This window comes from Gigantopelta aegis, chromosome 1, assembly GCF_016097555.1.
Source record: "Gigantopelta aegis isolate Gae_Host chromosome 1, Gae_host_genome, whole genome shotgun sequence".
Lineage (NCBI taxonomy): Eukaryota > Metazoa > Mollusca > Gastropoda > Neomphalida > Peltospiridae > Gigantopelta > Gigantopelta aegis.
In genome coordinates this window covers 3,665,960-3,693,076 of record NC_054699.1, presented here as the reverse complement: position 1 = coordinate 3,693,076, position 27,117 = coordinate 3,665,960, and the positions used below count along the sequence as shown (strand labels likewise).

The following is a 27,117-nucleotide window of genomic DNA, read 5'->3' as shown; positions in this document are numbered from 1 at the left end:
ATTGCAGCAAGGGATCTTTTATATGCACTTTCCCCACAGACAGGAAAGCACATACCACGGCCTTTGACCAGTTGTGGTGAACTGGTTGGAGCAAGAAAAAACCCAGTCAGTTCAATGGACCCACCGAGGTGGTTCAATTCTGCGATGCAAGCACCTTAGGTGAGCACTCAACCAACTGAGCTAAATCCCACCACTTACATGTACAATACAGTAGTATTTTGTTGTTACATATACCTGTGTATGCATGTAGCAAAAAATACATGTGTAAACTGATTCTCCCTTACTACAATGAGTGTCACATCTTTAAGACATCTGAAACCATAATGTATCTGGATATCTAATCTCTGACCCCCAGACAAATCAGTGTTCTCACTTGGTGACAATTAAAGAGGGGCACAACACCCATCCCTGCCCTCCCAAAAATGTAAAAACACATTTGACAGCTTGGCTGTGTAATATTAGGTATATTTAGCCGACTATGAATAGTCCGACCCCTTAGACTGCCAATCAATATCTAGTTAAAAAAAAAAAAAAGTTTGTACAACGAATTTAAGCCAACATAACATGTAGTTGAAATGTGGACACAAATGTACATGTACTGATAGATATATTGAGATAATGTTGGTTTGTCATTAACAGAATGGGCATTCGTTTTGGTGAACCAAATAAAGTATAAATATTATATTTTAATAAAGATTTCAAGATAGCTGAAAAAGAATAATGATTTTTGAAAATGATCCCCTATTGTCATCCTTTTATCTCCATTTTCAACAAATGTCTCAATCAGTGTAATCTCGCCAGTAGTTTCGTTTTTATTAAGGTGGTGTAAATATTATTTATCCTATAACTTACCCATGATATTCATGTCATAAACCCATGTGATAATTTAGTATACTAACCCAGTTAATAATGGTATGCAAATTTGCAAGGTCTCTAGGTAATGTGTTGCTGTGGATGGGTCATTTGTTTACATGCCAACAATACCTGTATAACCGAGTGTAAAGTTAAATGGATATGAGCACGAAAATAAGTTGAAATGAAATGATTATTCAAATAAAATATAACATTTATTTGTGTATCAAATAAACAAATGGACACGGGTGTGGGACTTCATAGTGACTGTTAAAAAATACAAGTTAAAATATGTAACGTTAACCTTTTCATCCCAAGCTGATATTTTGGAAATAAGACAATTTTAGTGAATATCAGCCGAATTACTAACACTGACAGTATTGCTGTCTGGAAAAAAAAAGAAATTAATAAAAGGAAATAAAGGAACTGGTTGGGTAGAAAAAAAACATGAGTCTATCAATGACAATCACATTTCATACCACTACCAATGAATTATATCCTAACCAATGATAAATAAATCCTGCAACAAAATATACTCTTCAAAAGAAGAAACGCAAAACCACATTGTCGTAACATTTGGAGAATTGATTTAATTATTGAATGGTGAGTCCAATAATTACCAAATGTTGCAGGATTGTTCACAATTCACTCTAGTCCATTGTGAGTAAGTGATAGGACACACCACCAAGGTCAAGGTCATCCAATACCGGGTGTGGCCTCCGCGTGTCTTGACAACTGCCTGGCACTGCCTGCCCATTGAAGCAACCAGAGTACGGATGACGTCCCGGGGGATGGTGGCCCACTCGGCCTGCAAGGCTGCTGCCAGCTCGGGCAGGGTCTGGGGCTGTGGTTGTCGCTGTCGGAGGCGTCGGTCCAACTCGTCCCATAGATGCTCAATTGGGTTCAAATCCGGTGATATCGATGGCCAAGGAAGGACATTAATGTTGTTGTTCTGTAGGAAAGCCGTTGTGAGACGTGCTGTGTGAGGCCTGGCGTTGTCATGTTGGAACACTGCGTTGGCGTTGGCCATAACTGGAACGATGTGTGGCCGGAGGATCTGGTCAATGTAGCCCTGTGCATTCAGGTTGCCCTGCACGTGGACCAGGTCAGTTCTGCCAGTGTGTGAGATGGCTGCCCACACCATGACACTACCCCCGCCGAATCTGTCCACTTCCTGCACGCAGTTTGCCGCATAACGTTCACCACGACGCCTATACACGCGACATCTTCCATCATGACGTCGGAGTAGAAATCGGGACTCGTCACTGAACCACACCTGTCTCCATCGCAGTTGAGGCCATTGTCGATGAATCTGGCACCACTGCAGTCGGAGTCGACGGTGTTGTGGTGTTAAGATGACACCTCGAACTGGACGTCTGGCACGAATTCCTACCTCACGTAGGCGGTTCCGTACGGTCTGGTCGGATATCCTGCGCAAACCTGGTATTTCTGCGGCTGTGGAGGTGGCAGTAGTCAATCGTTCCCGAAGGTGGCGTACCCGGATGTAGCGGTCCTGCCCGGGGGTAGTGACCCGTGGTCGACCGGATCTAGGGAGGTCACGTGTTGATCCATGTTGCTGGTAACGGTCCCACAGTCTGGAGATGGTGCTTGGGGACACATGGAATGCCCTGGCAACGGCCGTTCTGGATTCGCCTGCGTCTAGTCGGCCGATGGCATTGTTTCTCTGCGGTTCACTGAGACGTGGCATGTCCTGGATTGTCAACTGTCGGCCAGATACAGAGGCCAGGCAAGCGAACACCCTGCACTTTTATACTGTCGGTGTTCGTGTTGCACGTGCAGACAACACACGTGCAGTGGTGACATGGTTTGCACGTGGCTGCGTTTTTGCGAATATTCACATTTTGGAACTTTATTGTACAGTAGCTGCGTTTTATCGAATGTAACCGTGGGAATGTGTTTGGGACCTTATATTCACAAAGCATGAACCGGTAGGAAACATAAATAACCCATTTGTACCCTTTTGCGTATCTTTTTTTGAAGAGTATATATTAAAAAGGACTAATTGAGATTGAGAAAGATTTTGGAATGCATTGATCTATCTGTATATGGCGGGATTTAACTCGGTTGAATGCTCGATTGAGGTGCTTGCGTCGAAGGATTGAACCACTTCGGTGAATCCATTCAGCTGACTGGTTTTTGTCTTGTTCCAACCAGTGCACCACAACTGGACAAAGGCTGTGGTATGTGTTTTCCTGTCTGTGGGAAAATGCATATAAAAGATCCCTTGCTGCATTAGAAAAAAATGTAGCAGGTTTTCTCTGATGACTACGAGTCAGAATTACCAAATGTTGGACATCCAACAGCCGATGATTAATTAATCGATGTGCTCCAGTGGTGTCGTTGAACAAAACTTTTTTTTCAATCTGTATATAAATTAAGATCCATGGTCCATCTCTGCACCTGTATTTATGATCATGAGATAGAATCCCAAAATAACTAGTTAAATATTAATTGACACACTGGAACACTGGGTCAAGGGTACAAACAAACCATTGTTCTGTTGGTGTCAGTTATGAATTCTCAGAAACTGCCAATGAGCTATGTGGAGAAATGTTATACAAGCTGCAAATTTAGCATGATTCTGTGCCTCAGCAAAATTCCAGATTTTGGGATGGTATCGGTATAGGTATCATGTCAATACCGATTTACCGCACCAACCAAATTTCAAGATTCCGAAATTTTGGTATTGAAAAATGCTATCCGCCATTCAGTAAAGCAATAACAATATATCTAACAAACGCAAAATAGCTGAAAAGAAGAGAGATGAGGACTTTGTGGATGGAATTTAATTTCACTTAAATGAAATTAGCAGGTGCGACTTAATTCGGGCATGCATTTAAAGCAGAGTATACCAAATATACTGCTCGATATTGGTATTGTATCAATACTGAATACTGTACCGATGTAAATCACCCCCAAAATACCAATACCGAAGAAATATGAAATTTCAGTATCTCCAAGCTCTAATGGAATCACCAGATATCTCTAAAAAATCATGTTTATGATCTTACAAAATCAAAAAAAAAAAAAAAAAATCACCAAAATCCAAGGCTTGAAATTAACAACTGCACTGACATCAACTGATATAGTATAAAATTAAAGTTTCTAACTTCGGATCACTTTGTATTAACATTAACAATTGGCTAATCTGAAAAATGGATTTGCACCTCAAATGTATTGACGAAAACGGTACCATTTAAAACAAGAAAAAAATGCAGCTATAATGACATTTTAATTTATTTGCGCAAGTCCTGAATGGAGGAACCGGCTGAGGCCAGTACCTGTGCCCAGGACAGGTGTGCGCTACAACAGCTTGCTTTGAATGTGCACGTTAATCAGTTTCCCAATTCCCAATTTGCGAAAACGGTGTTGGGACGCAAATGTCTGGTCAGAACATCCATTATTAAATGTTGAATAATGTAAACAAAGAATGTTTTCTGTAAACACATGTGGACTGCAATTTGAAGATAACTAAAGAAATGTTTGTTGCAGTGGCAGGTTGATTACAACTGTCTGCAGTTGACCGACATCTAGCTAGCTTTTAATACTTATATTTGCCCTATATAGACATAAAAATAAAACGAAGTAAGAAATGATTAATATAGAGCTCTGTTGTTATATTGAAGATATAGTTCACAACTTGCCATGATTTTGGTACTGTTTTAGCCATATAGCCTTAAATTATGGTGCTGTTTCAGCCAATGCTGGATTTCGCGGTGTCCAATTTGGTTCCGTTTTCGTTTGGGGTAAGTTTTGGCACAGCATCGTTTTCGCTATAACCCGTTTCTGTGATCAGATGTCGCACTAGTGTATTTCGGAACTCTGATGTTGTGTATTCCCAATGTGGTACATGTATTGTTGTGTATTTCGTCATAATTCTGAATTATTTGTTTAAATGGTTTGGAATTTTGGAATGGCTAATTTGGATCTGTGGATTCAATTACAGTCATTCATAAAAAGACAAATCGCCCATCAGGACTGATAGCTGCAATTTTTAACTTGTCTGTCAGAAATTTTCTTCACATTTGGCGTGCGGGAGAGTACTTTCTGCACCCCCTGCACATTTATAAAACTATGGAATGATTTTCATACCTGTCCCAACTAACTGTTTGTCCAGTAGGCAGTGATAAATAAGCAGAATTTTTCACCAGTCCAGGGCATAATATTTCACGCGAACCGCCGTTCTGTTCGCGTGTCGGTTACACAAAATTAAATTTACGCAAACCGCAAACTGGTTACGTCATGACCTGTAAACGTTCAGAAATTAAAACTTCACGATTAGAGGATGTTTATTCATCCAGACATACTACTACTAGTACTAGTATTCCGCCAGATGTTTTAGGCTGAATTTTAGATACTTGATGCGCAGAAAACCAGTAAACAACATTATATTGCAACAGTTGTAACTTGCGACCAGTCTAAACTTTTAAAAAAGTTTAAAGAAATGTGTTCAGACCGGTAGGGACGGCTAAATTATCTACTGCTATTTTATCTCTTAAAGGTATATATGTAGATATAATATTAGATTGGCTATAATTTTGCATATGTTAAAAACAGGAATCCAAAAACATCGCATAATGAGCTTTAAAAAACCCAAACATTTGGAACGCATGGCTGTTAACAAAAGTAAAATGTTGTGACTGAAATTTCAAGGTACAGGGCATTGCCCTGGTTGGGGGTTTAGATGGCAGATGTCAGTGCCATGATTATATCACCATTCAAAATGGTAGTGTTTTACATGACAATTGTAGTCCACTTTAAACATGTATTTCTCCCAACCCAAACCGTTATTTTATTTTTTATTGGACAAAAACATGGGTCCTGCAGTGAACCTATATTAATAAAAAATAGTCCTATTAGGCTGACATTTGCTGGGGTGTTCTTTCAACAAGCTACGGACATTTTTTTTAAAGTTTGCATTATTACTTGATATTATTTATTTAGGCTTGACCGCCAGCTAATGGACGGCAAATCAAATATTCAAATACATTTACATCGGGTCGCTGTAGTCTTATCGCAAATTCATTATGGTCGTTAAAAATTGGGGTAAAAGCCAATGTCTGATACTGCATTACGGTAACGTTGAATAGTCCTCTGTTGATCTTTGTGTCCATTTAACAATACGTAACGCAAAATCTTGCAGTTTTAATACCCTTCTCGCTCGTGTAACGTTTTGCGACCATGTCATATTTTACTTTGGGGTCTTTAGTAATACATATATGTTAAAATAAAACGGCAATGACCGGTTGTATACTTTATTAATTAACATTACGTTGCACAATAACAACACCCCCCCCCCCCCCCCCCCCCCATTACGTTTTGTCACACATCCCATAATTCCAACTCTCCTTAGTGCACGTTGAGTAGTTCTCGAATGACCCCATTATTCAATCGTAAATAATAAAGAAGTAACATACCGCTGGTCGGTAAATGTTAATTGTTCACCGGATCAATTTTATTAAGTCTCAATATCTATAATACGCAATCTAATAATCTCCCAGCGGAACTATTACATTGTAACAATGTTCAAACTCGCACGTGCTGTTCGTCACATGGTGTGACATCGGGTACGGCCATTACTTCAAAGGGAGTGAGTAGCACATTTAAATTAGGGTGGTTTTTTTCACTTAATTTACTACTACTGTAGTAACGTTTTTTTTTAGGGGGGTTTAATTACAAAAACCGTACCAAACATGATTTTAATTTTTTTTTAAATAATAATAAAATATCTGAAGAAAAAAAGTACGAAACATATATGTACACACCTTTTTACAAAATAAGATGGTCTGCTTAAAATAGCACAGCAAATGGTAGTGCAGGATGCACATTAAGTCAATACTTTTACTTTCTACGTCCGTAAATCCCAAATATGTGTTAACGCAAATGGATGGATTAAAACAAAAAGTTATATTCTTCTACCAAAAATATATTATATCAGACAATGTAGGCATTATCACTAAAAACTACAATACAACAGACTGTATCAAAACAGGATACACCTAATTTGCATATCCAGGTCAGAGTTGTTCGTCACGTGTTCATAATCGATCGGAAAACCAAAACGAAACTTTTTCGATGTAATTTTTAAAAAATATATACAATTAGCTAAATTTGTAAACATTTTTATGAGTTCAAGTGTCCACGATAAGAGCAACTTTGGGAATCTTTATTGGGAAACTGTTGGGTTGAAGGGTCTAATTGGGGAAAAGTTTGATATTGGATTGGGAATTTACGTTAGGGGAATGGGGCTGTTCACCGGCCCCAAAATGTATAGTAGTTTATACCCTGGGATGGGTCCCTAAAGGGGGTCAGTGGGGCAAAGAAAACGTCCGAAGCGATCGGGTTGACATTACGGAAACCGAAAACGGCCGAAGGGATTCTCATTTAAAAAATATTAAAAAAAACTGACTGAAAAAATAATTTCCACAATTTCTCTGACAACGGAAATCCGTCTCACGACGGACAGTTAACAGCCATGGGAACGTCTCTGTAGTATAGAAGTACCATCGATAAAGTGAAAGTAGCATAGCCAACGCAAAAGGGATTCCCTCCAAATGACGGGGTTTTTGCAAGAGGGTAAAACGGGTATGGCGCCATACCCAAATTTTTGTGGCATATTTTATTTTTTTAAGGTAATATTTTGACAAAATTAATTACTCTTATCATTACTGTATGATTTCCTCAACCATAACCCTAAACGTAACCCATTTTCTCTCTGGGGGAGGCCCCCCATACCCCATGATGACTGCATGTGGTTGCATTCAATTCCATAGCTCCATACCCAAACATTTCTTTCTGGCAGAAACACTGAATGATTATGTATATATTTCAAAGGCGTAGCGCCCGTTACGCACAGTACACATGTGCGTTATGTAAAAACTACATCCGGGAATAGGTCGAGGCTGTCTGTGATGGTTCTCTAAAATATCCTTTTAAAATTGACTCTAAAAAAGATTACAAAAAAATTATTTAAAAAATGCCTCCGTAAAGGCTCAGATTGCATCTACAGGCGTCCTGATTTTCAAAATGTTCACAGGGGAAGGCCTTTGGCATGCGTAATGCTGAGAAAATTTCTGGCTACGACCCTGTATTTTGTTTCAGTACTGGGGCTGATATTCAGTTCTTTTATAATATTGTTAACTTTAGCAAGCATTAAAAACATTTTTATTTGTAAAATGTTTTCTTTTGTATTTGTTTTAACTTTATGTTTCAGCTAAAAACTATGTATTTAAAATATAATTTCAACGTAATTTTGAGGTAACCGATCGGGTAACCCACGGGTTTCGCAAATATTATTCACGTAACCGAACAATTGGTTACCTAGGTAAAAACCACGTGAACCGACTTCCGGTTCCCTCAGATTTCGAAATATTGTCCCCTGCAGTCCACCGGACAAACACATCTAGAAATCGACTTGTCTAGAAATAAATAGTTTGTTTTATTCAAGTATTCAAGTACAAGGACGGTGTTTTTTATTGCTCAAAATGAAACTTCATTGAACATTTTAACTTGTCCACTGGACAACCACCAAAGTACATTTTGTTTGTCTGAGCAGATTTTCACTTGTCAGGACAAATGGACAAATGCTAGTTTCGAACACTGGTAAGCTATGGTATGAATGATCCGAATGTTTTTTTCACTTTTTCATGCAATATATATACATGCCCCTTTTAGTTTTGTGTTGTACACATGACGTATTGCTAAATATATTCTAAACAAAAGCATGCACTTAGGATGAAATAGGTCTTGTCAAAGACAATTTGGAAGGACTTTACTTTGGCACGGTCACCCCTGACAATTTGGTAGCATGTTCCTGGTTAGTGTTACATGTATTTTGTTGTGGTCTGTTTTGTAACACTTGAAACAGAATCTTGAGAATGTGTCAAATTTATGATGCATCACAACTCCCATAAAATGGAAACTAGTACAACTACACATTTGTTGGTTTGATACCAACGAACTAAAGAACATATACTAACTAGTGTCATACCCACAACACCAGTCCATATTTTCTGTAAAGCAAAAGCATATAAGACACATTTGACCCAAAATAAACATCATCACTGTCAACAAACCTTTCACAGGTAGACTCTACGGTATGTCCCTGAATACCACAGATCGGTAACTATGTGTTATTCGGTAAAAACACATTGACAATATTGATTTATGCTGTCTATGAATACTAGGCACGTTTTAACATAAATTTATTCTCACCTGTTGTACTGCCATTTTCATTCCGTAACAGGATTTCTCAAATTACTTCAAGATTCAAGGTAAAAACTTTAGAAATAAAAGAAAACAAATGATTGTTTTTGTCTGTATGAAAGGAAAGTTTGCTAACAAATTGTTGCTGTAATTGAACCATTGGCTATGCTGGGTTCCAGAACTTAAATTCCATCACTTTTATGTTCTGTTCCATGTTTTATGACCACTTGTCCACATCGAATGACTGCCGCCATCTTGTTTCAAGGGTGTGCCCTACTTATAACTTGTGTTCACACGCACAACATAGTTCTTCATTCAATTCCATTTCAAACATATAGATTATATTTACAATAGATTATTATAGTGAAATAAAGAAAACAAGACGTAAAGTGTATCAAATAATGACTGCATAACTAATATATAATTGCAGACATTTAAAATAATTCCTATACCAACAAGCACCTTGCGCGCATTTTTACAATGATCTGCCTCATTGCCTCTGACCCGAAGGTGAGGTAACTTTCTTCACCTTTTAAAATTGACAGGTATGTGACCCTTGAACTTATAGGTAAAATAGTATTTGTCAAGAGTATAAGTGTATGTCGGGCGTGGATGGGATGCGTGAATAACTTTAGTTTTTGCCAACGTAACGATAACATTTTGGATACAGTCCTAACACAAAATTATTATTATTTATTTTTTATTTATAGTTACATAAATTTGATAAAAACAAACATTTATTATAATAATTTATATTCATAGTAAATATGCTTACATTTTGTTAATAACGTAGTTCAAAATAAAAGGTGATGTGAATATTGTAACTGTCGCATTACGCTTCAAGTGTGCATATCATTCTTAGGTTTTGATGAAACTGTGGCTAGGTTTTAGCATTCATCGTAAGTTTGGCCCAGTGGTAAAGCGCTCGCTTGGTGCGCGGTGAGCTAGGGATCGATCCCCGTTAATGGGCTCATTTGGCTATTTATCGCTCCTGCCAGTGCACCACGACTGGTACATCAAATGCCGTACGTGCTATCCTGTCTGTGGGATGGTGCATATTAAAAGATCCCTTGCTGCTAATCGAAACGAGTAGCCCATGAAGTGGCAACAGCGCGGGATTTCCTCCATCAATATCTGCGTGGTCCTTAAAGCTGCCATCTCTGGTTTCAGTCTTATAAAATCAAGTTCTAAGTTCAAATACAAGCATAAATGCACTTTTAATTCACTCGCGAGTTGTTGCCATTAACGCATATCGTCAAATGCTTACTACGCACTTCGACCAATTCTCGCCATTTTGTAATGCAACAGTAGCTAAACCGTGCTATTTTTAGCCGTATTTGACGTCAATAGGGCCAGTGCGCGTGACGTCACCACTTTTGCGATCCGCCATTTTGGAGGACAAGCTTTGAGCACAAGCTTTGTGCATTGTTGTATACGTTGTTGTTGTTTTGTAATATACTTAAAATGGTAAAATTCTGTGGGGTTTTTGGTTGCGGAAACCGTGCGGGCAGAGACTGTGCATTTTCCTTCTTCAGACTTCCAACAGTTCGTTTGTCACAAGGAGAACAGACCCACGAATTGTCAGACGAACGGAGACGAGTGTGGCTTTCGAACATTGGACGGGTCGATATAAAACCATCAAGTTACCCATATTTTCGCATCTGTTCTTTGCATTTTATAAATGGTGAGTTAACATTTTATTAATTTCTACCTAATCCAAACTATGTCAGTATATGTCTGTGTGTGTCTCTCTCTCTCTATCCCTCTCTCTATCTTCTCTCTCCCTCTTCTCTCTCTCTCTCTATCTATCTCTATCTTCTCTCTCTCTCTCTCTCTGGGAGAGCTTGCATTATAATATTGGGGTGCATACATTGTATGAAATGTTGACATTTAGATTTACAAGATTTAGTAGTAAAATGTAGGCCTAGTAAATAAAGACATTTAGTAAATAATTAAAAATAATAATAAAAAAACAAAAAACCACATTTAAAACCTGTCCAAACAAAGTTGTTTATTATTTATATCATTTGCACTGGTATTTTACAATTCATACTACATAAACTCGCATGCACACTAGTTTTTTTTATACTTATTAACATTTGATTAAAATTAATATAAATTAATTATTTTTTTTACAGTAAGTGATTGTAATAGGCCTTGTATTGCTTTTTGATGTAGATATTAATATATTAAATTTGTTTTATCATTTTAAGTTATAATTCTCTTGTGTTATGCAGGTAAACCTTCAGCCCTTTATGACAAGACTAATCCAGATTGGGCACCAACATTACATCTTGGTCATGATAAATTTAAATTGACCACAGGAAAAGAAAATTCTTCTCGACATGAACGGATCATTGGCCGCACCACAAAACGGAAAAGGACTGAAGCAGCTCAGTCCTACTATCTCTCCAAGACGTGATAGTTGAAGACCAGTCCACCGAAGTTGAACCATCTGACGACACCACTACAAAGGAAAGCCAAAACATCAACTACTGGTGATCAACTTGTGTCAATGGAAGAGGAAATGAGAAGACTCACAGTTGAAAATATTGATTTGAAATGTGAGTTTGGCTTCCATGAAACTAACTGAAGAAGGGTTGAAAGGCAATGATGAGAAAGTTAACTTTATGACTGGACTGCCAACTCATCACATTCTAATGCAACTTCTGGAATACATTTCAATACATCAAAATGTCACACCCAGATCAGCATTATCTGGATTTCAACAGCTATTGCTTACACTGATGAAACTTAGGTTAAATGTTACAAATGTACTTTTAGGGTTTATTTTTAATATTGATAAGACAACAGTCTCAAGAACCTTTTTAAATACAATTGATATTTTACATGTTATGCTTCAACCACTTATCAATTGGCCAGGACGTGATGAATTGAAGAAGACAATGCCTATGGAATTCCGTCGTTACTTAGAATCTAAAGTTGTTGTCATAATAGACTGTTTTGAGGTTTTCATTGACACACCTTCCAATCTGGAGGCAAGGGCCCTTACTTGGTCAACATACAAGCACCACAATACTGTTAAATTTCTTATTGGAATTACACCACAGGGAACAGTTTCCTTCATTTCAAGAGCCTGGGGTGGTCGAGTCAGTGATAAGTTCTTGACTGAACACTGTGGATTTCTCAATAAACTTCTGCCTGGTGATGTTATTTTAGCTGACAGAGATTTCGACATCGCTGATAGTGTTGGACTTATGATGGCAACTATAAAAATGCCCGCATTCACTAAAGGGAAAACTCAGATGCCTGCATTGGAACTGGAAAAATCACGTAAAATTGCCCATCTTCGAATTCATGTAGAGCGTGTTATTGGATTGTTGAGGCAGAAATACACTTTACTTGCTGAAACTCTTCCAATAGATTATTTGATTGTCAAGGATGGTAAAGATGTTACCACTGTCGACAAAATTGCTGTTGTTTGCTGTGCTTTAATTAATTTGAATGGGCCGATTGTTCCATCTGATTAAAAACACTTGACAACTGCTTACCACAATTTGGAATCCTGCAAAAACCTATTCAACTGCAGCCATACTTATTTGGTGTACATGTACATTTCTGCTATAACAGTTAACAAATGTTTACATGTATGTGAAGCAACAAGATGTGTGACCTAAATGTACATGTTGTACTCCACAAAACCTATCCTGAACATCTTTATAAAAAAAAAGCATATTACAAATATTGAGGCTATAACTCTAGTTATCAGCAGTGAGACAGTATTTAGAAATTAAATGTGGACAAAACCAAAACATGTCTGTAGTTTTTTCATTAATATTGAAATCCAAGCTACACTGATGAGTCCTGGAGGGACGAAACATGTTTCTCTGTTAAAGACACACAAGTGTTCTATCGAGTTAACTGAAATAATATGGTGAGAACATCTATTAGTACATGTATGAGCCACAGACTAAAAAAAAAAATGTGGCACACTTGGGAAAGAAACATGATATTCTAATCCAAATGACTCCCCATTGTTCAGCTATATATATAGCTCATTTTTTCTCTTTAACACCAATGGGAGGGGGGGGGGGGGGGATTGTTTTATTAACAATACTCTCAACACATTTTACTTGTGATTATACTGGCATTGATGTACGGTATTGTTAAAATAAAATATTTTATGTGAACTTTCCCATAGACAGGACACTACATACCTCAGTCAACTAAATAAAACTTTACTACAAATTTAGCATTTTTGTGTTTAAATTTGTATAATTTATTTTCTCCAGATTAACAAATGGTCAGTTATACTTTATTCATGAATATCAATAAATGAAATACATGTGTATATTTAAATGTTTAGTAGTTTGGAATTTAATACATATAGTATGTACATTGGTCATCTATCTACATGTTTCTATCAGTTAATTGTTCATACTGCACATCATCAGTTTTGTGTGACCCAAGTGTCCTGACCTTACTTATAAGTAAACTTTTTAAATGTTCAATGGCCAATTTGTGTCTAGCATATGGGTTATTTCAACACTATGTCAAAACAGCTACAGTGAATACTTTGCCACTACATAAGTTAAAACATGTTTCGTCCCTCCAGGACTCTTCAGTGTAGCTTGGATTTCCATATTAATGGAAAACTACAGACATGTTTTGGTTTTTGTCCACATATAATGTTATTAATGTTAACATTTCAGTTTAATAATGTTATTTCTGTTATCCCTTTATCATTCATGATTTTCTCCTTGTTCATTATCGCTTCACCATTCTTGATTTCCTCCTGTCTTTTCTGCATTCAGGGCAGTACCACTTGCCTTTAGGTTCTGTCAATATACCTACACACCCATAGTGGAACCAATGAATGGGGCAGTTCTGACCGTCGCAAGCAACCATGTCTCCAAATTCTTCCTTTTTGCAGAAACACCACACTTCGGCAATCTCAGCTTGAGGGCTTGCTTTCTTTTGCTGATTTGTGTGGTCAAGTAGAGGCATCCGTGAATAATATTTCGCAAGCAACTCTGGCAGAATTCCAACTTGAAAAATGAATAGAACTGCTTGTGTAGTATCTGGCCAGAATGTCTCCTCTTTGTAAATCCTTTCGCAGTGATAGGATTTGGTTGTCCAGAGATAAAAGTCTCCATACGTTCGTCCACAAACAAACAGCTGACACTGAACTTGGTAAAAGTATTCATGTTTTCTGTCCAACATCCATTTACCTTCCTCATTAAAACCAAACACATTTCTTCAGATTTAACATTTTGAAGATCTCTGTCTCTGATGAGATACGGGCATTTTATTTCTAAGCAACCATCACCACAACAGTCACAGGTGACACATCCATCGGGTGATGCTCCAATCTGTGGGTGCTCCTCACTAATGACAAAACCAGAATCTCTCATCTTGAAGTTGACATGTTTCATTTTCATCAGCTCCAAGTACTGCTCCTTTGCTTTTCTTTCCTTTAACAGACCCCATCGTGTTGCTGGTGTATTTACATTTTTTTTCTCGGGGATAGCAAATATCCTTAATCAAGCTGGGAGATGGCTGTGAAGGATCAGTTTTACAAACCTTTCGGAATTTTGATGCAGTTATGCGCCCCGCTCGATAACGCTGCCACAGTCGGGAATTTGATTGACCCCTAGTTGCCATTTCTGTGGCTTCAATCTGCTCCCTTGTAGCACTGATGTTAACTGAAGTACATTTTTGCAAAATGATGTTATACGGTTGCATATAAAGTTCTTCTTGGCACATGTCAGAAAGAACATCTGGAAAAATATTTTGAGCCTGTTGAGGAATGAAGTGATCATTGAACGGTTCTATAACTGATAAGACAGCAGGTTTTACCCTACCAATACTAAGTCCCTGCAGGAACTTGTCCAATCTGTTAGCACTTGGAGCAGGTATTTCCTTAGGCTGGCGAATACGACATGCAACAGGCGTCCCAGTTGCAATTGAATGGTCCAAATTCAAGCGTTTGGTCTGGGCTGATGTGAAGTCAATCTCGCCGACTGGTCGATACTTTATGTCTTTCAGTGCAGACGGTAAAAGCCAATAGGCCGGCTCTTGGGTGACAGTCTTCGAATCTCTGATCTTCACAGTTGCATCAATTGCAAACAGTAGTGTTGCAATGTGTGTGCAAGCCTCACCTAACCCTGCCATACAATCACAGTGTGTTGTGCAGACCATGCCATTCTTCTCCGCAATGACCCAGGGTTGCAAAGGCTTTTCTCTCAGTCTTTGCGAATGTAACACCTGAAATAATTTGTATTGATAATTTTACTTTATAACTTCAATAAAAAGTATGTTATTAGTAGCAATAAAAAATATTACAATCATTTACCACATGTTTAAGTTATATTGGTTATAGTTATATATCTGATAAGTAAATTCTTAATAAATTACAGCAAACAGCATTTCTTCTAAGTCAAGGTTCATACATGTATATATAACAATGTATTGGTTTGTTTAATCAATAAATGGTATAATATCCGCCTGGTCCCCTCCATTATTATTATTAGTTAGGGTTAGGGGTTGGGGTTAGGGTTAGGGGGGACCGGGCGGATATTTTTCCGTACTTATAGTAGTAGTATGTACAGGGCTTTTGATTGCACTGAAGTGAAGTACAAATACATATCGTATGCCAAAATTAAGTACAAACATGCTGACCTCAAGCCCTACTAAAATATTAACTTAATAATTACTGCACCAAAAAGTCCTTCTTATGCTTAAACAAAGTCCCCAAATTAGTGACACTTAAAGCCCTGGTATATCTCTATAGTATATATATATTATATGAACACGTGACCTACCTTCGCTCGAACAATGTGAAATCCATTCTTAATGCAGACTGCAACGTCACTAATCCATCCAGAGGTCAGCTGGTTAAAAGCATCTAAACTTTTCCATGCCTTCATGTCGTCCATAGTATAAAAACTTTTTGTAAATATCAAGTAATTTACAATGTCTGGATACAAAACACTCGGAAAGTTTTTCTCACTGTTGGACCACTCGAGTTTCGTCACTTCATATGGATCGACATTATTAATAATACTTATTTTGCTTAAATATCGGTCTCTAGATAGACTATCCAGTGTACCAACATAACCTGGTTTAGGCACGGGTAATGATTTTAGTTGTTTAGACATAATAACATCAATTTTCTACTTCGCTGAACACTAACAATGATAATACTTCTTTTGTTTGTCCTCCAAAATGGCTGCCGGGACTTGCGTACACAGAAACTGTGACGTCATCGCACACACTCTATAGAAGCCCGTCAAAAGTGTCCCACTTTCAAAATACTGGGTTTATTTTTAACTTGGAAAAGCCAGCATAGCGAATCCAATGCGGAGTGTGGCGTCTTATATGCACCAAATGTGATTGGATTAACTGTTCTCAATGCTTAAATAATAAAAATATTCCATATGTCCGACGCCATATAACCGTAAATAAAATGTTTTGAGTACGTCGTTAAATAAACCATTTCTTTAATCCTTCTTCATCGTAGGTTTGATGTGTTTTAGGATCGATCCCTTTTGATGGCCTCGGAGGTTGTTTGTTTGGTTGGTTGGTTTTTTTATTAGTTATATATATATATATATATATATATTATATGTACTAGCAGTGCCCCAAGGTTGATATATCAAAGACCTTGGGGGGGGGGGGGGGGAGGGGATGTGTGCAAAAAATTATGAAATTGTGCAGTGTAGTGATCGACGTTTATTCTTTCTAGGGGGGAGGGGGGTCGAGTCATGCTTTCTGGCAAATACATAAAAAAAGAAAAGAAAAAAAGGGCTTTGAGCAGTGGAGTTTCAGCCTTTAGATAAAATGTCCATTAAGAAAACCTAAACAAATCAAAGCATTTGTTAAATTAAACACCAAACAACCATAATTTAAAATGTTGATGTATTAGGCTACATGAACGTTCCTGTATAACTTCCTGTTGTTATCCCAACCAGTGCCATACAATTGGTATATCAAAGGCCGTACGTGGTATGTGCTATCGTGTCTATGTGAAAGTAGGACATGCATATAAAATAACCCTTCCTGTTAACGAAACCTCGTAGTGTTCAGGATCCGGGGGACACTTGTGAGCCTTTTTGTTATCACATTAATGTTTGCCATTTTAACCAAAATCTGATATAGAGTTTGTACCCGGTCCGTCAGTGCCCCCCCCCCCCCCCCCCCCACACACACACTTCCAAAATCGTTCCTACAGGCCTGGTGTTTCCTCTGAATACTGTGGGAAATACCAAAATTACCAAAAGCCGGTGATTAATTCATTCGTTAACCAATACAAACAGAACGCTCTGTAAGTAGACATGAACCACCATTACTTACCTGCACCCACCTGGCATCCTCGTCCTCTGCCGCTAATAAAACTGGTCTGACCGACTGCCGGTAGTAGTGGAGTATAGTAGGTGGTAACAAGTGCCTCTTAACAACACCTGAAGTAACTACTAAACACCCTGAAGTGGTCAGACTAAACCTATAGATAAAAACTGAAGGGTAATGGCAGGTGTGCCACAAGAGACAAGCACATGTCGCGGTTGGGGAGACAAGGACACGGATGTGGAAGTGGACAGCAAAGGAAGTTTAAATATAGGAGGAAAGATAGGAGTTGCGTTGGAAGTCAAAGGTGAGAAAGGAAAAAGGGCAGTGGGATAAAACATTTTTTTATAGAATTATTATTCTATCATCATTATTAAATTCTAAGTGATTCCCAACACTAACCAAAAACATTTCGTTGGTTGTTGTGAAGGTTGGGGTGTTTTTTTGTTGTTGTTATTACCCCCCCCCCCCCCCCCCCCCCCGCCACCTCCCAAATTATAGCATTCTGTCGATAAACCAACGATGGACCATCAGCGGCTTCGTCGTTAGCCCACCTTACCGGCCTCGGTGGTGTCGTGGTTAAGCCATCAGACTGGTAGCTACTGGGTTCGCTGCCCGGTACCGGCTCCCACCCAGAACGAGTTTTAACGACTCATGCAATGGATAGGTGTAAAACCACTACACCGACTTCTCTCTCACTAACCACTAATATCTAACGACTAACCCTCTGTTCTGGGCAGTCTGTCCAAATAGCTGACTTGTGTATCCAGGAGAGCGTACTTGAACCTTAATTGGATATAAGCACGGAAAGAGATATGAGCAAGCAAGCAAACCTACCTTATTATTATTATTTTATATATTTTTGGCTCGTCTATTTACCAACATAGAATTTGAATTTCCTTCAAACAATATGGTTGTCAGTGATCAAAGGTTGTCTGTTTCATAAATTTAGATTTTTTATTATTGATATTCAAATATGGACACACCAAACCCAAAGTTTTAAATGTTAGGTTGGAGAGAAGGCACAGACCCCGACCTGCCCTGGTTTTTTTTTACCCCGCTCACAAGTTTGTTTTATTAGCAGCCAGGTGTTTTAAATGTTCTGAGTTAACATCCTATAGTCCATCCCATCATTCTATAAAATTTCTTCTTTTTTTTGGTTTGACGTAAGAAGAAAAGTAAGTGTTTTTGAAAAAACAAAAGACCCACTATTTTTTGTGTGCAATTTACAAATCAATCGGCTCAGAAATAAATGACTTGTAATAACTTCCATATTATGAATAAAGGCGTTCCCCGTGGGACGGACTGTAGATGGAGCTCTACATATATATTTTCTAAATAAAAACGTAGGCTAAATGTTTGTCTTTTAGGCTATATCTTTCATGGCAGAGTATACGAGTTTTAGCTGCAACGTATTTTTATGCTAGACTGGTTGGTTTCGATTTCGTATCAATTTGACGGATCTCAGTTTGAAATTTAAGCGCCAGATTCAAGAAGAAGAAGGTAATTTTTGCAATATAAATTCAAATTACTACTTCCTTAGTGAACATTTTATAGTTATATTGTGCGTAGCTGTAACTGATAACGTAACCCACTTCATGACTTGTATTTTTCTCATAAAATATTACTTCAAATTCAAAATATAGCCTGTCAGTGTCCTCGACCGATTAAAGGCGATTTAAAACTGAAAGCTACGTTTGACACGATTAGGCCTCAGTAGCATTGTAGCAGGATTGTCTCATGGGTATATTATAATGTGTGTGATATCAAATGACAAGAGTTCCTCCAGTTCCCCTATAACTTATAAGATGTTTATTTTAATATTTACCATTGGACATGATTGGTCCATGATTCATTGATTGGACTGGACCATTGCCAGGGATTGGTAAATCACTAAATCATAGTAATTTAAGTAAATGCAAAATATGAAGCAAACGTTAACAAAAGAACAACAAACAGCATGACAAATTGGATGTTAAACATGGGAACTGTGCATTAGAAAACAAACATAACAATTAAAAACCTAATGAAATTAAGGATGTTTGTGATTTAGGTACGGTTATAGAATATGTCCGCCACCTAAGTACAACCATTTACTATGCATTAAATAACGAATATGTAATTTTCGATAATTTTAACTACTCTGACGATTACTAAAATAAAGCCAATATTAATTTCTATTTTATTTTATTTTAGGAACTTTGCGTTATTTTGTGTTTTATTTCAGGAACGGTTAGGGTTTAGTTTGTTTTAGGAACATAGGGTCGAGTGATTTTCTGTTTTACTTTATTTTAATTTAGGAACTTTGTCGGTCGATTGTTACAGAGGAGTGTTGATAGCCTACACGGCTACAGAGTGATTAGGGTTAGCAAGGGGGGCTGGGGGGGCTGGGGGGGGGGGCTGGCCCCCCCTATAAGTCTTGATGTCCATATTTTTTATTTTTCTAAATAAAAAAAAAAAAATTCTTTCTTTTCCCCCCGCAAAAACCCATGCCCCACTTTTTTTAAGAATCCCCACCAAAAAATCCCTCTTTTTACAGAAGGATTAGTGGCGGACAGATTCTATAACTGCTCCGTGATTTATTATGAAAATTTCAGCTTTTAAAAACAACAACAAAAAAACACCTTCGTAATCTCAGTGTTTATATTTCATAATTCAGTATCAACACACACATTCAATACTTCAAAGGGGCTGGACATAGCTCAGTGGTAAAGTGCTTGCCTGATGCACAGTCGGTCTAGGGTCGATCCCTGTCAGTGGGTTTGGCTATTTTGTTTCCAGCCATTGGACCACTACTGGTATATCAAAGGCTGTGGTGTGTGCTATCCTGTTTGTGAGATAGTACATATAAAAGATCCCTTGTAACTAATGGAGAAATGTAGCAGGTTTCCTCTCTAAGACTTATGACAAAATTACCAAATGTTTTATATCCAATAGCCGATGATTAAAAAATCAATGTGCTCTAGTCATATCGTTAATTGAAACAAACTTTAATTTTTAATACACGAAATGGGCAAAACTCTTTGTGCTAAAAGTATTTAAAATATAAATACGGGTAGGAAACTCAATGAGTTATATTTAACTAAGCATGAAAAGTAGACGGCATGACAGTGCTCAGCAGTAACTACTGGAAATTACAACTTATTACCTATTAATAAAAACTGCATGATACATCAATTCATTGATGGCAGGGTTTCTGCCATAGGGTAAAATGGGTATGGCGCCATACCCAAATTATTATTTTTTTAAGTTAACATTTTGACAAAATTAATGACTCTTATCATTATTGTATGATTTTCTTAAGCCTAACCCTAAATGTAACCCATTTTCTTTGTGGAGAAGGCTCCCCATAGCCCCTGTTGACTGGTTGCATTCAATAACATAGTGCCATACCCATAATTTATTTCTAGCAGAAACACTGGATGGTAATGTTTCAAAATATTATTTTTTAGACTGAGGTAACAAACCAAAAATGCCAGTCAGTGGGGAAGAAGAGATGGATGTAGCGCCACCCATGACACCTGCAGCCACCAGAGCTTTTAACATTAAAGGTTTGAATATTTGGTCCTGTCAAAAGAAAACTTAAGTGTTAGTCCAGCAGGCATCGAAGTAAGCATCCATGGTGTCGGGTAACACATAAATTGCAGGCCTGAAAACGACATATTATCAACTTTACAATTCCCATTAACACCAGGATATATATATACAGTGAAACCCCTCAACACAGGACCCCCTCTAAACTGGAATCCCTATAAAATCAGACGTTCTCCACGTTCCCATGCTTTATACAACTTTTAACACTAAATTGTACCTCTCTAAAACTGGAAACCCCTCTAAACTGGACAAACAATTTGGTCCTAATGTTTCAATTTAGTGTAAAGCTTCCCATGAAAACTGGATGATCAAACCGATATCAATCAATATGGTGCCACTTATTGCTCCTAATATCACTCCAGCCAGATTACCTGTCTGCGAACACGTAATATGCGTATGCTCAGGTTTGCTGTTATCAATGTAATCACTGTTACACACTGCTAAGTAGGCACGGTTTGGCATCACCAGCTGTGATATTTAATTAACACATGTATGCATTGTGTTGTAATTTTGGTTAAGATAGATTAAGTTTGGGTTTGGGTTAGGTGTTTTTATTAAGTTACGAATGTGATTTACGGTCTATATATGTTCATTCACAAACGTGTCTCATGACTTGCTTCAAAGATCGACAAAACTAACAATAAATTTAATTCACTGTCTTCCTGCTGTGTGAATTTGTTGTTCTTTTAAAAGCGTTTATTTAGCGAAATAAAGAGGACACAAAAGTAACGTTGGCTTTTCATTGTTGAACAGATGTTAGTAATGTTTTAGTTTCATATTGATTTTCACGGTCCAGCTAAACGTCGCTGTGTTGAACTATCACTCGATGATAAACTTAAAATAATTAACAGTTTCAAAAGTATACCTAAACCAATGTTAAGAACTTTGAATGAAAAGTTTAGTATCGGAAAATCAACAGTTGGAGACATCATAAAGAAACAAAAGGTTTATAAGGCAGAGTTTGAAAATAACATTAGCGGAAATAAACGGCGGTTTAATAACTCATGCAAGTTTGATAAGCTGAATGCCACATAAATGCAATTTGTTTTCCACACATCATTGTTGTTCTTGTTGTTTTGAAACACTTTATCACTTTCGCTATTTAATGTAGAACGGAAGGTAGTGAAGTAAATGCAGACCCCTTAAAACTGGACACCTGTGATAACTGGACATTTTACATAGTCCCATGGATATCCGGTATAGAGGGGTTTCACTGTACATGTAGTTAGGTGTTTTTTTTTTTTTGTCATGTGAAACAAATTGTGTATCATTCTTAATTTTCTTAGCATGTGGTAACCTCCTGGTACCTCATTGACCATTCTCGACTTATTTCGATGGCTGATCCAGGGAACATTTTGTTCAGAAATCATTACACACTTTTAAAATGTTATAGTAGTTGCTAATCCATTTTTAATACACTAGCAAATGTCGCTACTTAATTGAAATTTTAAAAACATGTATGTATTTAAATGTTTTTCCTCTCTACCAGCAATACTCTTAGACCAAATGTCATGTTGTGCTGAATTAACCATTCCATTACTTTAAATCCATTTCAAAAGAGTTCCTGAATTTTGATTAATGTGAGGTATTTGAATTTAGAAACTGATTATAAATTATTTTTTCTATATAATGTTTCAAATCATTATGGATTATTAGCATGCAAATCAAGTTAGATTGAAAATGAAACCTAACTTTCCTTCTTTTTCTATTTGTACATATGTATTCAATTGTGATCTTAAGTTACACATATTTTCACCTTCCTTTTTTCTCTTCAGATTATGGAGAGATTGAGATACCTTCAGCACCCGAATCTGTGGCCACATATGACATAAATGGGCCACGTCTAATGATTTCACATATTGTGAATGAAAATTTCAAGTCTTATGCTGGGGTACAGACTCTTGGACCATTTCATAAGGTAAATAAAAAGTAATGTTTGCATTATATTCTTATAAAGATTTATATGTTGCTTGGATTATGAATTCTTTTTATGTTAACAGTCTTGACTTTTTTGCTGTTCAAATTTAATTAAAGTGGCACATTAAATTAGTATGTCAAAAATATTGGATATTAATTTTTACAAAATTAATACAAACATTGTGTCTGACCCACCCATCCTACCCAAATTTGAAGTAAAACCAAAGTTACTGACAAATAAAGTTAATATCATGTAATTTTTAAAGTTAAAAAAAATAAAAATCTCAAGTTTTTTGTTAAAGAATACTTTACTTTTCAAATTCAGTGTCATGGGCTTGAAGTTAAATTTTGATGATTAACCCTGACTTTTTAATTTTGTTTTTCAGAGTTTTACGTCTATTGTTGGCCCAAATGGAAGTGGCAAGTCCAATGTTATAGACTCCATGTTGTTTGTGTTTGGTTACCGAGCCAACAAAATTAGATCCAAAAAAATCAGTGTCTTGATTCACAACAGTCAAAACCACAAAGACATTTCATTTTGCTCGGTCGCAGTTCATTTCCAGATGATCATAGACACTGGGGTTTGTATGCCTTTTTATATTTTCATGTATATTCTATATTCTGTAATTACCAACTAGAATAATAAATGGCTAATGCATATTAAATTCTATATGTTGGAGAATAAAATGAGTCACAGATAAAATTATTTTAGTGTTGAAACATCAAATTTTCAAAGTCTTATGATACTATATTGTATTGTTTGTATGTATTTTAAAGACTTAAAACTTCAAATCATTTTATATTAATCTTTTAAAAATTTAATGAAAATTAATTTCACTGTATGTGATACTGTTGGCTGTATTTTTCATGGTTTTAACTTTACCTTTACCTAAACATGAAGAAACTGAGCAGTCTGGTTAATTACTACCCTAAATTAGATTATGGGGAGCCATTTAAAATATCACCATGTTGATACTATATATATTCACATACTAAGGGGAGCTAAAAATTAGTCTCCCTGAACTAGACTCAGGGGAGTCATGGAGAGCGAGAGTGAGGTCAGAGGTATTATTATTGTTCCAATCCCTGCCATAAAGAAAATGTCATTGAAAAAAAACCCTGAACATAGTCCCAAGACAAAAAAGGTGCCGTGGAGAATTATTAACTCCATAGCGTTGCCGATTGCCATGGGCAATTGTAGGGGTTTTTGTTCTGCAAGTGTGTTTTGATTTTAGCCTGGTGACGATGAGTTTACGATTGTGCCGAATTCAAAGGTGGTAGTTTCCCGCACAGCGTACAAAGACAGCTCCTCCCACTACTCGGTGGACGGGAAGAAGAGCTCGTACAAAGAAGTCGCAAAACTACTCCGCGGATTTGGCATTGACCTCGATCACAACAGGTTTCTTATTTTGCAAGTAAGTAAGATTTTTTAATACCAAAATCCAAATGAAAAATACATAACGATTATTATACGAGCTTGTGTGTCATACTGATTTTACGAAATGAGTGTCAGGAATTTTGTATTGCCCAAGCTAGAGTGAGGGTAATACATGAATCCTGACACAAGTTTAGTAAAATCAGTACGACTCGCATGCGAGTGTAATAATTTCTTTATTATCCATATTAGTATTATTGTTTTCTTTATGAATAACAAGACCCAACTTAAAATGTTTCAGCCACAACTAGAAGGAGGACGAACTGAAGTCATATTTCAAATACACAGTCTGAGCTAGGACTGGAGAAGAAACGTCATGTTATGACGTCGCTTCCCAAAACTACGTCATCACACTTGTTATTACACGTGTGCTTCGTATGATTATTATTAACTGTTATGTTGACCCATATGGATAATACAGTGTTTTTTTACAATGACAAATTTATGTCATTACACTTGTTATTACACGTGTGCTTCGTATGATTATTATTAACTGTTATGTTGACCCATATGGATAATACAGTGTTTTTTTACAGTGACAAATTTATGTCTTTACACTTGTTATTACACGTGTGCTTCGTATGATTATTATTAACTGTTATGTTGACCCATATGGATAATACAGTGTTTTTTTACAATGACAAATTTATGTCTTTACACTTGTTATTACACGTGTGCTTCGTATGATTATTATTAACTGTTATGTTGACCCATATGGATAATACAGTGTTTTTTTACAGTGACAAATTTATGTCTTTACACTTGTTATTACACGTGTGCTTCGTTTGATTATTATTAACTGTTATGTTGACCCATATGGATAATACAGTGTTTTTTTACAATGACAAATTTATGTCTTTACACTTGTTATTACACGTGTGCTTCGTATGATTATTATTAACTGTTATGTTGACCCATATGGATAATACAGAGTGTTTTTTTACAATGACAAAACTATGTCATCACACTTGTTATTACACGTGTGCTTCGTATGATTATTATTAACTGTTATGTTGACCCATATGGATAATACAGTGTTTTTTGACAATGACAAATTTATGTCTTTTTATAAAACAGGGCTAGCTCTGCAACTCACCAAATTTGCCAATTCCAAAAAAAAAACCAAATTGGTAAAAAAAAAAGTTGAAAAAATTGCATATAATTATGGATGTTTTGGTGGAAAATAAATAGGGTTTTTGAAATTTTTAAAGTGGTGTAAATAATTTGGTGAAATTTTCTGCTTTCCCAGAGTGAACCCTGCAAAATATTTGGTACTGTAAAAATTATTAGATTGAACAGATTGATGAACAATAATTAGGGAATAACTATTTTGTTATTTTCAAGACCATTTGTGGATGTTAATAAAGTATTTTTTTTTTTTTTCGACAGTGATTGCTGGTTTTACTGTCACAGATTTACTTTAATAGATGACATATTATCGGTTTCTGTAAAACATGTTTACTACCTCAGATTCATTCTTACAAATGTATCATTGATGCATTTTTCAAAGTTTGACACCCAATAGCTGATGTATTTTTCATGCTTGGGTGTTGTTAAACATTCACAAAGGACAATATTTCAAAATCATGGGTAACCGGACCTCTGTTCACGTGTTTTTCACCTAGGTAACACAATATATGTTTTCTTAGTGAATAAAGTTCTGATAATCTTGAATTTTGTTACATTTAATTTTAGAATGTAAATGTTTACCACATAAACCGATTGGCAGTTCACGTGAACTTAAAGGTAAATATTGAGCCCTGATTCATTCATTACAATGCTGGTGTTACTGTCGCAAATGGGATTTTACCGACTAATTGGTAATAGTTGACTACTGACAGTACTTTGTTTGTCTTTCTCATGATGTAGGGTGAAGTTGAGCAGATTGCCATGATGAAACCAAAAGCCTTGACAGAACATGAGGACGGAATGCTGGAGTTTCTCGAAGACATTATCGGCAGTAACAGGTTTAAAGAGCCGATCGACGTACTTGGAAAACGTGTGGAGACACTCAGTGAATTTCGAGTGGAAAAGGTATCTGTAATCATACTACCTTTAAGACTTGTTTGGTTTGTGGGGGCGGGGTGTAGCCCATTGGTACAGCGTTCGCTTGATGCGCGGTCGGTGGGGGATCGATCCCCGTCGGTGGGCTCATTGGGCTGTTTCTCATTCCAGCCAGTGCACCACGACTGGTATATCAAAGGCCGTGGTATATACTACCCTGTCTGTGGGATGGTGCATATAAAAGATCCCTTGCTACTAATCGGAAAGAGTAGCCCATGAAGTGGCGACAGCGGGTTTCCTCTCTCAATATCTGTGTGGTCCGTAACCATATGTTTGACACCATATAACCGTAAAATAAAATGTGTTCAGTGAGTTGTTAAATAAAACATGTCTTTGTTTGGTTTGTAGTAATTTAGGCCTGCTGTTGTTTAATCAATAATTAATGGATCCAGGAGTTTTGACAGATATGGTTGTCAAAAGTAAATTTTAAGATTGGACACAAATGGAGTCCCAAATTGTGCAGATACCCATCTAGAGCCTTAGTTTTTTTATATAAATTATATTATTCACTGTATATTATTTTATGTACTTGGAATTATAAGAAATGTACTTGATAATTTTAATATTCTTGAAAGTATGTACATATTAGCAGGCATCTCAGAATTAAAAATGTGAGTAACGAATTTATAGTATTTTATAAATGTAAGTTTACCACATATATTTCATGTAACCCATTTCATTTTGAGTTGAGAGCATGTAAACCATGTTCTAAACGGTCGTTT

General features: G+C 36.8%; 3 protein-coding genes across 4 annotated transcripts in view; 2 read left to right on the top strand and 1 right to left on the bottom strand.

Moving 5' to 3' along the window:
* LOC121369360 (serine/threonine-protein kinase 25-like) overlaps positions 1 to 9,367 on the bottom strand; it is a 101,818-nt gene extending 92,451 nt beyond the window's left edge. For both annotated transcript variants that reach the window (XM_041494405.1, XM_041494425.1), the window contains exon 1: positions 9,088 to 9,367. Coding sequence is in view for 1 of the 2 variants with exons in the window: in XM_041494425.1 (XP_041350359.1) it covers positions 9,088 to 9,108 (21 nt within the window). In the remaining variant the exon portion in view is untranslated. The remainder of the gene's footprint in view (positions 1 to 9,087) is intronic.
* Positions 9,368 to 11,984: 2,617 nt separating this feature from the next.
* LOC121368608 lies at positions 11,985 to 12,569 on the top strand. The gene has a single exon (XM_041493349.1). It carries the CDS (start codon positions 11,985 to 11,987, stop codon positions 12,567 to 12,569), a length of 585 nt encoding a protein of 194 aa, XP_041349283.1.
* A 6,274-nt stretch (positions 12,570 to 18,843) lies between these two features.
* The window catches only part of LOC121369353 (structural maintenance of chromosomes protein 4-like), a 33,579-nt gene continuing 25,305 nt past the window's right edge, over positions 18,844 to 27,117 (top strand). The window contains exons 1-6 of the mRNA XM_041494382.1: positions 18,844 to 18,888; positions 20,838 to 20,936; positions 22,755 to 22,897; positions 23,283 to 23,477; positions 24,132 to 24,311; positions 26,201 to 26,365. Of these exons, the coding sequence (XP_041350316.1) occupies positions 20,858 to 20,936; positions 22,755 to 22,897; positions 23,283 to 23,477; positions 24,132 to 24,311; positions 26,201 to 26,365 (762 nt within the window). The 5' untranslated portion in view covers positions 18,844 to 18,888; positions 20,838 to 20,857. The remainder of the gene's footprint in view (positions 18,889 to 20,837; positions 20,937 to 22,754; positions 22,898 to 23,282; positions 23,478 to 24,131; positions 24,312 to 26,200; positions 26,366 to 27,117) is intronic.

Bases quoted from the DNA above. Each gene is read 5' to 3' on its own strand.
- LOC121368608 (XM_041493349.1), top strand. From the start codon at position 11,985: ATGCCTATGGAATTCCGTCGTTACTTAGAATCTAAAGTTGTTGTCATA.